This window comes from Aquila chrysaetos, chromosome 2 (assembly GCF_900496995.4).
Source record: "Aquila chrysaetos chrysaetos chromosome 2, bAquChr1.4, whole genome shotgun sequence".
In the NCBI taxonomy this organism is placed as follows: domain Eukaryota; kingdom Metazoa; phylum Chordata; class Aves; order Accipitriformes; family Accipitridae; genus Aquila; species Aquila chrysaetos.
Window position 1 is genome coordinate 24754464 of NC_044005.1, and position 13485 is coordinate 24767948.

Consider the following 13485-nt stretch of genomic DNA (forward strand, 5'->3'; position numbering starts at 1 on the left):
CGAGCCACAGAAAGTAGACAGACTTTCAGCTTTTCACCTCTGCAGAACATAACCACAACCCTAATTTCAGCTCTGAATGAAGTTAATTTTACTGGATCACTGACTGCTCTGTATAGATGATTTTTTCCCTTTTGTTAAAGCTACCAACCTTTGCTCAAAGTAATGTCCTGATGATGGAGGAACAGGGAAGGTCCTGCTTGGTACTGGGGAACGGGAAGTACCAAGGACTGGGAATTAGTTTTCTATTTTATAGAAAAGACAGGATTGCAGTAACAAAGACACTTGAGATGAGGAATAGGTCACACTAGAGGAGTAGCAAGGAGTAGGGCATATGTACTATAAAGAGAGTACACTGTCATAGCTGTGCGTGGCAAGCTTTCACGCTGGTTTGCAGAACACCTGCCTCTTTTATGGAAATACTCTCTTGATTTGTCCAAGCATTCATTCTCATTTGCTAATTTTAAAAAAGACATAAGAGATGGAAAAGCTTCAAACAAATGACAGAACTTCTAAGAATTTACTAAGGCCTCAGAGTTACACCTACAAGGTCTGGTGACTGCTCACTGCCAGTCCTCACGACAAGCCTTCACTTTTTGCTGTGACTTGTGCAACGGCCCGAGCAAGCCCAGTCCCTACAAAGTGAAAACCAAAAGAAAAATGCCCCCACGCCCACCACTACTCCCACAGCTGCCCCTGCACAGCAGTACTCTGAAGGCTGGGGCAATCTGTACCAGGCGTCGCACATCGCCTCTGCGCACCCCTGCTCCCCCATCCATTAAGAAGGGCCAGAGAAAAAACAGCTGGAGGTGAAAAGAAGAAACTAAATTAATTAATTCATCACTAAGACAAAACATGCACAAATCTCTTCATTTTATCTGTCAACCAGAGGCATGCATTATTCATCAGCTGAGGCAATGAGGATGTGGAAAAAGGGGCTGTGAAGCCACTGCTGCAGGCTCTGGTAAAGCAGCTTGACCTAGGAGGGTGCTAAATAGCTAAGGGGAGGCAGGAGGATTCAGCACGTGTGGACCGTCAATAAACACAGCCCCAACTTTGTTACACGGCTAGATTTTCTTCCTTCCTCTGTTTCACAAGCCCTTAGTGAAACAAAGAGGAATCGTGGCTTTCCCTTCCTATTGTCTGGGGCGAAAGATACTGCCAGTCTAGGAAGGTCCTCACATGGAAAAAAGATTTCTTCTGACTTGAAGTCCCCTGCCTGGCCAGGCTCACTCCCCTCCTGACAGGCAAGTAAACCTGTTACAAAGACTTCCTCCTTGAGAAGATGCACAGTGCCAAGTTTTGCATTTGCAGGTTGCAGCTCAACTACTGGAAAGCACCAGCGGGGTGATTTCAGAATTAACTCTTGTAACACCAGCAAGCTAACGACTGCCAGATCTGGGCTCAGTCCTGTTCAAGTTAAGCCACGAGAAGGTTTTCCACTGATTTTAAAGGAGCACTAAGCACAGACTCCAAACAAGTGTTCACTGCTTGCAAGACATTTACTTTTCCTCTGTGCTAGACACTAATCTGCTTCTTCAAACAGATTGAAATCCACTGGGATGTAGAAGAAAAAAGGAAGATACGGTTAAATACAAGACTGAGTCCTGATGGTCAGCGCTGCGGGACTGGGAGACAACACAGCAGGGTGGCCAGGATCCTGACCCGATTCTTTCCGAAACCAGTATGAATGTAGCCACCAAGTAGGGCAGGAGTCAGAATGAATTTTTTATTTCCCTTTAGCAAAAAAAAATAATCAAAATCCCAGGAAACACAGGGAGTGCACGGTCTCCCTGGGATCTGACTCCTCAACACTGTCACGGATCCAAATTCCAAGGGCCTCTGTCATGCAACAGTGAAAGAAAACACAAAAATAAACCATGCGTGTGTTTATAAGACCAGCTGTCTTTGTGGTCTCTTTTTCCTCTCTCTCCCCCGCCCCCCCCCCAGCCCTTACTCATGGCCAAAGGGGGTTTCCATGCCAGCTTTGCTACATGGCGTGATTAGGAAAGGGAAAAAAAATCTCAGGCTAGCTTATGTACCAGCCTGAGCTCCCCGAGCTCTCCATTTCCCTTGATTCCTTACTGCAATGAGGACACAGAAAAAATGCCTGTCTCTCATTGAAGTTGATAACAGCTTTTGCTCAGGGCTCTTAAATGAGGCTTTGCTGGGCTTTCAGGGCAGATGGAAAAGTCACCAAGGAGAAAAGAACTATCATTTCTTGACCAGGAAACAGACTGTGGACTCTCCCGCAGACTACTGCCTGCCTTTTACATCAAGGCTTACCACTATCACATTTTGCGACATCCTTCTCTCCTTTCCTCACAAGTGACCTATAAGCCAGACTTTGCTATCCCCTTCCATCGCAGGAGCACTCAGCTGCAGAAGGACATCTATGCAGGACCAGAAGAAGAAGCACCAGTGTCAGAAATGAGGGAGAGGACCTCTTGGAAGGAGAGAGGAAGGGAAGGAGAGCCCTGGACAGTTGGTTGAAATGCCGCATGACATGACTGCGGCAGGTGCTAGGAGGATGTGCTGGCACGGCTGTGTCAGGTTTACAGGGGTATTGAAACCTGGAGTGTCACGGATAAGCGCTCGGATGACCAGCAGAGCAGTCTGAAGAGTTCAAATGGCACAGTGATGAACGGATCTCCAATTAAGGCTATACGTACACTGGCAGAGTTGTAGAAGGAGCTCAGTATTGCAGGTCTGAGCCGAGGCGCATTGGAGAGGGAATGGGATCAGGAACAAAGCCAGGAGGCAGATGCTGCGGGTCACAGCTGAGCACTGACAGAGCAGGGCTGCGCTAGCAGGAGGTGCTTTGGCAGATCTGTTGGAGGGTATGGGAAAAAGGTGGCTGGGAGCACTACAGGGCAGGCTGCTGGTGCTCTGGCAGTGTGGGAGGGGGAAGCCCAGGGCGCTGCAGAACAGCATCGCGCTGCAGAGGTGAGGATTCGGGACCGAAATGGCGCTGGGCGAAACGGGTTGAGCTGGAGGTGCACAGCCAGTTCTGCAGACACAAGTGGCAGCATCCTCTCAGCCTGTCAATCTCCCACTTCTACCCCAAAGTTCACATCCACCCCAAAAAGCAAGAGAAACACATTCAGGCCCCACACAGGAAAGGAACCAGTGCCACGTCAGACATCAAGACTATCTGTTAAGCACCACCCATGTAAAACTCAGTTATGGGCTATTAGTCAGTAGCAGCAGGAGCCCTGTTATTTACAGCAATACTCAAGGACTGTGTGAGAGAGTCCCTATTGTGCTAAAGCGAGGGATATGAGGGATCAGCCAGTCCCTGCCCCAAAGGGTTTCCAACAGGAATAGCTAAAGGAAAAGCAAGCTGGGAGGAGAAGGACAGAGCTGGGTACAAAGGTAGAGACTTTAGTTGCCTTTCCAGTATATCACCACTTTTACCTAAAAGGTGGCAGAGCAGAGCTGCTGTGGGATTCACACCTTGGCCAGACCTGACCCTGACCTGCAGCCCTGCAGGGAAAGGGCCAGGCTCTGGCCTGCCTGCCTCTCCTGGCTGATGTGGCTGAAGGCAGAAGCCAAGGGACCCAGGATAGAGGAGAGGGGAAGGTGGAGATGAAGGGGAGCCCCCACTTCAGCCAGGCCTGGGCCAACTCCTCTCAGGGTGGGCAGACTCAGGAGAGCTGGGCAAGAAGCAGTGCTGGTCCAGCTGCCAAGCATTGCTCAGCATTTCAGGGGCAGGATGCCGGCCGGCCGTTCCTTCCCCCCCCCTCTCCCCCGGCGTCCCTCGGACACCCCTCTTGTCCTTCTGCCTTGCTGCCGGAGTGGAAACTCACTCCCTATTATCTCCTGCCCCTGGGTTTCCCGGGAAGCCACTGCCAGGCACCAAGCAGGGAGCCGGGAGCAGGGGTAAGGAGACCTCGCCTTTTTCTTTGTACGCCCTGAGCCACCCGACAACTTCCCCAAGGAAGGCTGCGAGCGAGCGAGCCAGCAGGCAGGCAGGCAGGCTGGCTGGCAGGGCAGGGGAGAAGCCGCGGCGGGCGCCTCCCCCGAGCGGCCCTCCCGCAGCGGGGCACCCGGCAAGACCAGGGTGGCCGGCAGGGAAGACGCGCTGCTGCAAGGACCACGTATGCCAGCCGCTACCACTCCGCCCGGGAGTTAGTGATCCCCTCTCGAAGGACCTCCAGCCCCAGCGGGATGGGAGCGGGTGCCCCGCCGCCTGCCCCGAGGTGTTCGGCGCTGCCGCCCGGCGTGGAGCGGCCCGACCCCGCCGCGGCCCCGCCAGCCCCCACCCTCCGCCCTGCTGGACCACGCCGGCCCGGGAAGCCGGCGCTGGAAGCGGCCCGTCCCCAGCCCTGGGCTCTGCTCGGGGCGGGGGCAGGGGAGTAAAGGAGGGAAAGGGGAGCTAACGGCAGAAATACGAGGGGCTGGGAGGACCCCCCTCCCCCGGCGTCACAGCCATCATCCCCGTTCCCCCTCTGCTGCTCCAGCTGCTCTGCAAAAAGGTTAGAAAGAAACAAGAGTGGGAACCCACCGTGTCCTCCTCGGAGGGAGACAGGGGAGCGGTAGATAGAGATAGGCACAGAGTGGTGCTTGCTGCCGTGGAAGTGATGCTCATACTGAGCCTGAGATACAGACGAGGAAGAGGAGGCAGAAGAAGCCACGTTAGAGGAACTCCACACAGAGCTGACGATACATCCCCAAAAGAGGGAGCACATCCACAGGGTCCAGGCGGGGCGGCGTCCCGGGCAAATGCTGGGGTCTATTCTCAGGTGCATGGTCAAGGCACAGGACACCTACAGACGGGCAGTCTGAATTCCAGCCAGGGAGAGAGGATAAGGTTCATGATGCCAGGGGACCCATGCTAGCAGAAAGGAGAGTCGCTTCCGAGGCTCTAGGGTGTGCGTGTGTTCAAGATGCAACGAGACAGTATGTGTCTGTGCGAGAGAGCGAGTGCTAGGAGGGAAGGGGAGGGAAGGGGGAAGGTTAGGAACCACACACAGAAGAATAAGACGCGCCGTTTCCCAGGGCTGGATCTACTTTGCCAGGAACCCCGCGACCGTACCGAGCCTCCAGGAGAGCGCAGGAAAGCCGCACATGTCAGCGCGAGGGTCCTGGAGCTTGCACTCGTCAGGTTCCTCCAGGATCACGGGGTCCTTGAGGACTTTTCCCTGTCTGCGATCCCTGTCTCTCACTTTGCTGAGAGGGATTATTGAAAACAAAAAAAGAAGAAATAAGCCAGAGAGCCCAGGTAAATTTTTGATTTTTTTTATCCCAATTCCAGGGGGGTTCTGTTGCTTCTCCACTAGCAAGTGTTGCAATGCAGAACTGCTAGGCACACGCACACGCGCACACACACACACACAGAGATCTGGATTGTTATCCTCCTTCCACCGGATCCGGGCGACCGAGGGCTCAAGCCGATTAACCCTGCGCAGCCGGGGAGGGCAACGCCAGGTCTTCCCAGGCAGGCGGGCAGGCAGGCGAGCGCGGACGAGAGGCCGGAGGGCCGGGCGGCGCGGGTCCGGCGGAGCGGCAGGGCGGGGCGCGGAGCGGAGCGAGCGGAGCCGGGGGCGGGATGCTGGCGGCCGGCGCGCCAAGTGCGGGCAACTCGGCGGCGCAGGTGAGGCGCAGCCGGGGCGGCCGGGGAAGCGGCTCCACGAATGGGCGAGCCGCATGCAAATGTCCCGGCCCCGACGAGCCAATGAGGGCGGCGGCAGCTCTCCGCAGAGGGACTGGCTGGCTCCGGGGGGAGGCGGGGCCGGAGGGCGGCACCACCCCCGTCATTCATGCGCCGGTGCCTTACACACGCGTCGCCCGGCCCCGGCTGCGGCCCGGCCGGGCGGGGGTGTCCCGGTCCGGGTCCCGTCCCCAGCGGCGAGGGCCTGCGGGCGGCTGCGGCGGCGCTGCTGTCAGCGGCGGGCAACACCCCGGGCCCCCAAACTGTTCGCAAAGGAGTTCTCAGCGCTGCCCCAGGGGAGGGGAGCGCTTCACGCCGCCCCGGGGAACCAGAGCCCGGCGTCCGCCCGCGCCCACGGGCGGGGGCCAGGCTTGGCGGCTGCCCGCCCCGAGCAGCCCCTGGGGAAACGCGCCCGCACCGTCCATGCGGGGACGGGACGTGCCCGCTTCCCACGGGTACCTCCTCGCACGCCGCGGTCCCGCTCTGCCGTGCAGGGGCGGCCCTCCTCGGGCGCGGAGCCGGAGGAGCCGCGGGGACAGGAGCCGGGCGGGACGCGTGCGGCTGGGAGAGGGAGTGGGAGCGGGGCGGGGCGGGGCGGGGCGGGGGAGCGCAGCCCGTACTCGGCCCCCTGCGATGCCACAGGGACGCGCTTAACACCGTCCCGCCGCGCCGCCCCGTCCTAGTGCTCGTCCTGTCGCCGCAGCTGCACAGGAGCAAAGTGAGAACCAGGAATGACTGCGCTCATTAAACTTCAACACCGCTTTTATAGTTGTTTTGTTTTTAATGCTCCTGCAACAATAGGCTGAGTCCAAACAGATATATTTGCACTTACTCCTCGGAGAGTGAAGACTGCAGCCAGAGTTTTCAGCCCATAAATTAATAAATAAATGCGGTAGCGTTATCTAGTAATCTATCGCCTATCAATTTGCATGGCAAAAAGCCCCGGCCACACTGGGGAAGCCAGGCACCAACGGTGAAGTGACTTATGCAAGATCACTCAGGGAGTCGAACAGGAGCCAGGAGCCCTAGGACTCGCCTTGCACTGCACTGCCTCCCTCTCCTTCATTTATTCATTCAAAATAGAATAAATTGTTTATGACTGTAAGCTTCCTTGTTCTCCCCTCTAGATCCATGTTTGTAGGTGTGCACACACGCGCCTCGGAAACCTGCTTGACTCTTAAGTATTTCCCTAACGCAGAAATGCAATGGTTTTGGTCATTGATCTCAATTTGGTACAACATGTCAGTAACTTGTAATGATCAGCCCGAGTTGCACACCCACTACTTCTAGCTAAGCCTGACATGCTTGTAATTTGTTTTCTAGTAACTTATAGTTTAAGTGATCTAAATCAGCAGCCAGAGCACTCAGAAATACCTCAGTGTTTTGCTGGGTTTAATCAACGGTTATGGATGGTAAAGCTGGAAAGCAAGAATGTTGCTTTCAAATTTATCCAACATCTGCCATCTGAGAATCTCAGTGCTTTAAAATCTTTTATTAATGAAGCCATTCAACAGCTTTAGGTATTACTTTGCCATTCTGCAGATAAGGAAACAGAAGGCTCAGAGGTTTTGAGCCAGTAAGTGACTGATAGACATGGGAACTGAACAGAACAGACACCGAGATTCTCAATCCTACCCAGTACATGCTGTTAGTATAAATGTTTGACTGATTTGGTCGCCATTTGTTAGCCTTAGTATCAGCCTTCCTCACAATGGGGCACACAGCTGGAGACAGGGGTGAGTAACCTGTGGTGCAGGTGCCTGCTGGCTAGCAGATTTGCAGTGCCACGCACAGGGCACAGAGCATTTTTATCTGTGCAAGACAACTGTTCCTGGCCCTGAGTTTTGTTGAGGAAACTGGACTTGCTGCCGTATATGTGGTGGGATACCCAGAAGAATCCTGTCTTTGAAAGGAAGCCTCCCCTGGCTTCTAAGCGTACTTGGGAGAAGAGGGGGAATATAACCTGGCATTATCACTCTTGAGAGGCTGCCAACCCACGAGGATGCTGCTGGCATCTACCTTGAATCCCCTGGCATACAAGTCCTGACTTTCACCCAATACAGAGACAAAATACTCTGAAATATTTATGGTGTAGTTAAACTGTAGGGGGCTTGATTTAGACAAAAGGGGGGGGAGGATGTGTATTAAATACACATCACTGAATAGCTTATTTGTAAAATACAGGAAATCTGTTCTGAATAAATTTCAGATCCTGCTAGTTACCAGAAATGCAAGAAAGATCTGCCTCCTGTCATTTTACTTTCTTTTTCTCTGGCTACAGCATTACAAAAAGGACAGAACATAGCACACATTACAGGAACAATCACTTAAAAAGGGACTCCAGATCTAAACACTGAGGACTCAATGCTGCTTCTCCAGAAGGCAGTGGTGGAAAACTCATTCATTTACATGGAAAATGGATGTGTTTTAGGAAGCACAATTCTAGAGGGAAAGGCAGGGGAACTGCATGGGTACACTCCTTGCCACTTTCCTGCAACTATTTGCCCTGTTGCTGAAAGAGAAAAAACAGAAGAGGGACTTTGTTGACTAAACTCTGGTAGCATCCTTGGGCTCTTAATTCCCCTTTAACAGTTCAACAGACCACATCCTCTCCTCTTCTCTGTACTTGAGCTGCTGTTCATGCTGGCCACATCTTGGGCTGCTGCGGGAGGCAGAGCCCTCAATGCACAATAAATTACCAAGCTCCAAAGCAATTCACGGACCCTTTCCTCACTCGATCTGCCACTAACCCTTCCCCACATACAGAGGTACCAGCTTAGGTGCAGGGGACGTACAAAAGAGATGAGCATCACTTCAAACTGCCCTGGCCAGAGACAGAAAATGCCTGGTAGTCCCTGAACAAGAGAAACAGAGAGCTACTGTGTGTTGTCCCTGTGCTGGGGATTCATCCTGTCTAAGTTCTGCCTACCAAACTTCCTTCACTGCAAACCACTGGGTAAGCTGCCTTAAGCAAAAAGGAGAAGGGCCAAGAAAGCCAAACTGTAGGAGCACAACATAAAAATAAAAATAAATAAATAAAAGGAAAACTGGGAAGCTGGCTATAAATACATCATAGGGTTCTGGTGACACCGTAAAGTACTGGAACTTCACTCTGCCTTGCTTTATTAGGTGTCGGTGGATGTATTTACTGCCCTGTAATTCACAGGTGACTCATTTATTTAGCAGCACCACTGCAGAACGAGGGCAGATTTCAATTGCAGTTTCCCCTCTTGGGTGGCAAGGGGAAGCTTATAGTCAGAAGTGAAGTTTCAACAACATTCCCACCAGATTTACTCCAAAAGAGGCATTGTTATTTTCCTATTAGTTTAGTTCATCTAGGTAAACATACAGTCTTTCTAAATGTCCTTGCATCTTCAGAACTGAGATGGGTGCCTTAAAGGATAATGGTTCCCATCATAAGTTGCTCCCTACAGGTATGAGATAAGTAGTCTTATTTCTTCATAGCTGTTTCTTTCACTAAAAGAGCAGAGGGCCACCATATTCTGCAGAAATGAGAAATAATAAAGCAATTGTTTCTGAGTTTTAGAATCCCCGAAAGAGAGCCAGCTGGCTTCAAGCCCAGGAAAAGTTTGTACTCTACCTTATTTGTGTCAGCAAGTACAACTCTCCCTGTATTTCCTGTTAAACCTTAGCTGTTAATTACTTTGCTGCACTCGGAACTGAAAAAGTCATCTCTGCTCTGAAATCACAGATCTCTCAAACTGGATCCAAAGGGGAGTCTCCATTAGCTTTTAGCAATACAGGGTGACTTCAGAGGGATGACAGCTCTGGCTCCACCCAGTAGAGGCTAACGAGGTACAGCATTAGCCACTGCATTGCTACATAATAAGGCTAAGAGAATAAGGTCAGCTAGAACAGTCTGTCACCCAAAGCTTTTCTCAGACTGAACTGTTTCTCTCAAGGTTCAAAACAGTCCCATTCTTTTTTTTTTTTTTTTTAAATGTACTTTTCCAAGAACAAGAAGGAGGGTGAGAACAGGTTCCACTTATGATCTTAAAATACAGTCTTAAATAAAATAAAAGAAACCAGAGGGGATTGCATGTAGAGAGCTCAGGACTAGCATATAGGCACCTTTGTCTTTAGCAAGCTACTTCAAATACTGCTGAGGACAGCAGTGACCAAAAAGCTGGGAAATTCCTCAGCACTGCCGGCAGAATTAACTGCTCTGAGACTAGTCCCTGCTGCCCCACTGTCCTTGTCATCACTGCCTCTCTGCAGGCAGCGTTGAGAGGCAGGTAAGACCCAACAGCACCGAAGAATTATCAGTGTCTGCTCATCCAGAGGGAAAGGGAAGGGTTGCTCCAGGACAGGGCTGAAAGACCACGCACACGGCTGCTGCTATGCAGTACTTTCTACGCGTATAACTAACTAGCTGCAGTCTCTGTAGTTCTGTTTTATTCTGCACCTTTAAAAAACAGAGCAATCTATTATCAGGGCTAGTGTAAGTCCAGTTATCTACAAAAGTTGAGACATATGCCTTAGACGTTACCAGTGACATAGGGCAGGTGTAATTCTCTTTTCAGCTCAGCTCCAAGGGACCACAGTTTGCCACAAGCAACAAATACAGAAGCTTTGGACACTAGTTTTGTTCTCATTTATGTCAGCGTGGGCAACATCAACACAGCCAGTGGACTGACATCAGTGAAGGGAGATATGGCCCTTGATGTTCATTTATGAGAAGAGAAATGCAAGCTGATTACAACCAGTTAGCCTGGGCTAGCAGTAAGTTACCCAAAAGCAACAGTAACCACTGGGAGCTTTGACAGAAGATGAGGGACACAAATTCAGTTCTATCAAGAGCCCAATTTAAGGGCCAGAAACCTTGCAAAGTTCAGACTTTTATTTTCTGAAATTTCACACCTACAGTCCTATGTTCGTGGAAACAAGCAAGAACAATTGTGGGGGGGACACATAAATACAGTACTATATCTCATTTTTATAAGCATTAATCAATTATAATTGGGAAAGAGGCAGTGTCAGAATTTGCTAATGCAAACTGACAATAACATGTTAGAATTGGCCCTGTTTACTAGATAATGTATAAAGGACAATCCAGTGTACTCAGCACTACGTAAACTCACAGAAGTAGGAAGTCCCTTCCCTGGAGAGCTTACAGACTTGCTGGAAAGGCATGAGCCAACATATGTTGGACCAGCTTTGTGAGCAAACGGTACCTTTTTTGGCTTAAGTCTGCTAGTCTGTGAACCTAAGAGAATGGAAAAGCTTAGATACTGGAAATAGGGGCTTCACACAGGAGCAACTAGTGCAACTGCTTTCAGCCCTGAACTTGTAAGTCTCCTTTCAATCTTCACTGACTGCGCCGCAGAGATACTCCTGCCTACCTGCACAGGACAGCAGCAAGCATCCTCGCTCCCTAAAGCTGCTTCAGAAATTAGGACAAGATCCTTCTCATGCTTTGGACCCTCTACCAGATCAGTAATTATGAATGTGCTTCATGTTAAATGAAGGATGCCTAGGTTTGGTTTACTTCAACCACCATGAGGAGCTCCTGTTATTCAGGTACCCACCATCTCCCCTTTTGTCTCACAAACACTTTAATCCCTGCCCCTGGGGTGCTTTATCAAAGTGGGCTAAGCAGGCTCTAGTCTGCCTGTCAGCACACTGCTGACAGGCAGACTCTCATCTCACAAGAGAAAACTGATCCTGTGCAGCTGCAGAGCTCTTTCCTCCAGGAAGGCTGGAACTGCATCTATCCCTTTTACTCTCAGTAGAAGCTGGGCTCAATGGCAGCTGCTCAAATCTTGTCAGGCAGAGAAACAGAACCTGCTTCTCCTTCTTGTATCCTTTCAGGCAATGTGACTTTTTATCAAAGGTTTGTTCAGATTCAGAAAGATTACAGAAACCAGAAGACTGGCCAAGTTTGAAGAAACAAGGGTTGCCCACTGCTTGACCTTAAGAGTTATTGAATCACCAATGAAGGAAAGGAGCCTGACAGTTTAATTTTCTGACATTTCTGTCACAGAATTCACAATTCAGTACCTCTACTACCTATGTTTCACTAAGGATACCAAAATAAAATGGTAGTGACCCGTAGCATGTGCTGAGAACTGATTTCCAGCATTCGTAACATCCCCCTCTTATAGATAGATGACTGTCTAACCAACTCTGAGATTAGCCTGATTTTATGTTGAGCCAAATTCGTCTTTAGCATAACTCCTAGCAACTGATACTATGGATGCAAGTAGCTACTATGTTTATGGAAACAAAAATGTGTGTACCTTGCTCTCCCTATGGTTGGAATCAATGTGGGCAAGTCTAAGGTGAAGGCGAACATCCTGTTCCCAGCCTAGGTGTGAGCCTTGCCTGGGATAACACACTGCTGCCATCCTTTGCCTTTAGCGACTCTCACAGAAGCAAGAGGTTAGACACACCAGCAGATCACACAGGAGGACGTGTGACCTACTGTCATCTTGGCTGTATCTGTTCTGTAGATCTAGATCTCCGAGGTCTGCCAGTCCAGCACCTTACACACTAGTGCTAAATATTAGCCCTGCAGAACTAACATCTATGTTATGAATTCTTAGTGTGGAATAAAAGAGCTGGGAAATTATTTTTGAAGAGCTCTGATTTCTAAAACTTAAATAGTACCTGAAAGGGTGAAGTAGAAAGAGGTAGGGAATAGATGGAGTTAAAATATCTGCTGTGATAAATAGAGAATTATTTTAATTTTAACCCCTGAAAGCAGAAAGTAGACTTCTATTTTCCTTTTGCACTCAAAGAAATCTTGTCTGACACAGAAGGGAAAAGCTGGAAAAACTATTGCTTTTGCTCCTTTAAACTGGCTCCTGTGCTAATGAAAAGCGAGCTCTCTAATAAGACACCGTGCACAGGCTCCCATCTGCTTCTTTTCTCTCTTCCACCTATCATCTTGCCTGGCTTTTGCCTGTAGTCACCTGTTCATCTTGTAGCAATCACTGCCAGGTGACTGGTGTTCGCTGTAGTCTCCTGACCACCAAAAAAAGAATTAAAAGAAAAGCAAAGAAAGACGTAGGGGGGGGAAAATCTTTCAATGACACAAAGTGTCTCACTGCCAGCCAGCCAAAGAGTGAAATGTCTCCTGCGGCCAAGCCCACTCATGTGGGAGCTGCTGGTAGGTGTAATTTCCTAAGATGTACACCTTGTCAGTGTGCAGAAGATGAAGAGAACAAGAAGGTCAGAATAGCCAAAGCTAAAAAATTGGAAGGACAAAAGAAGACACTGTGGGAAACAATTCTTCTGCTTTTAACCCTGAAAGAGCCCATGCTGCATGGTCTGTGGCAAACCAACTTACAGGCTAAGGCGTAACGAACAATAAGATCATTAGATGGCCTTCTCCTCACCCAAAGGAAACAGTCATTTTTACATGTGGTGCCAGTGCTACACAACCTGCACAGGGTGGTACATAGTATACAGTCCAGTTGCTCTCCTCCACAGTAGAAATGAATTTTTTCCATCCAAGTAATTAGGTTCATAATAGACAAGACTGCCAGGAACTTCAAGAGGCTACCTAGTCCATCTCTCTGTGCCAAGACAGGATAAACTTTACCTACAACATTCTTGGTGATGTTGTCTAACTTGCAATGATGAAGAATCAGTGCTTCTGGAAGCAATATATACCACTGCTCAACTTTATTGACAGAATTTTTTTTTTTTCCTTTTCACCAATCCGCTGTAGTCAAACAAGTGGCTTGTGACACCTCTAAGTTACAAATGCATTAATCAGGATATAATTAGTGTTGGCTTTCCTTGTGCCCATATATAAACGTACCAAAATATTGTAACTAATAGCAGTATATAATATACTGCAACACTGC

At 49.8% G+C, this 13485-nt stretch overlaps 1 protein-coding gene across 48 annotated transcripts in view; it reads right to left on the reverse strand.

Moving 5' to 3' along the window:
• The window catches only part of NRXN3 (neurexin 3), a 1038943-nt gene that overhangs the window by 374658 nt on the left and 650800 nt on the right, over positions 1–13485 (reverse strand). For 7 of the 48 annotated variants that reach the window (XM_030007369.2, XM_030007365.2, XM_030007368.2 and 4 more), the window contains exon 1: positions 4505–4769. The exons of the other annotated variants lie outside the window; for them this stretch is intronic. In XM_030007369.2, coding sequence (XP_029863229.1) covers positions 4505–4748 — 244 coding nt within the window. In that variant the 5' untranslated portion in view covers positions 4749–4769. Of the gene's footprint in view, positions 1–4504; positions 4770–13485 lie in introns of those variants that run through there. 48 annotated transcript variants of the gene reach the window in all.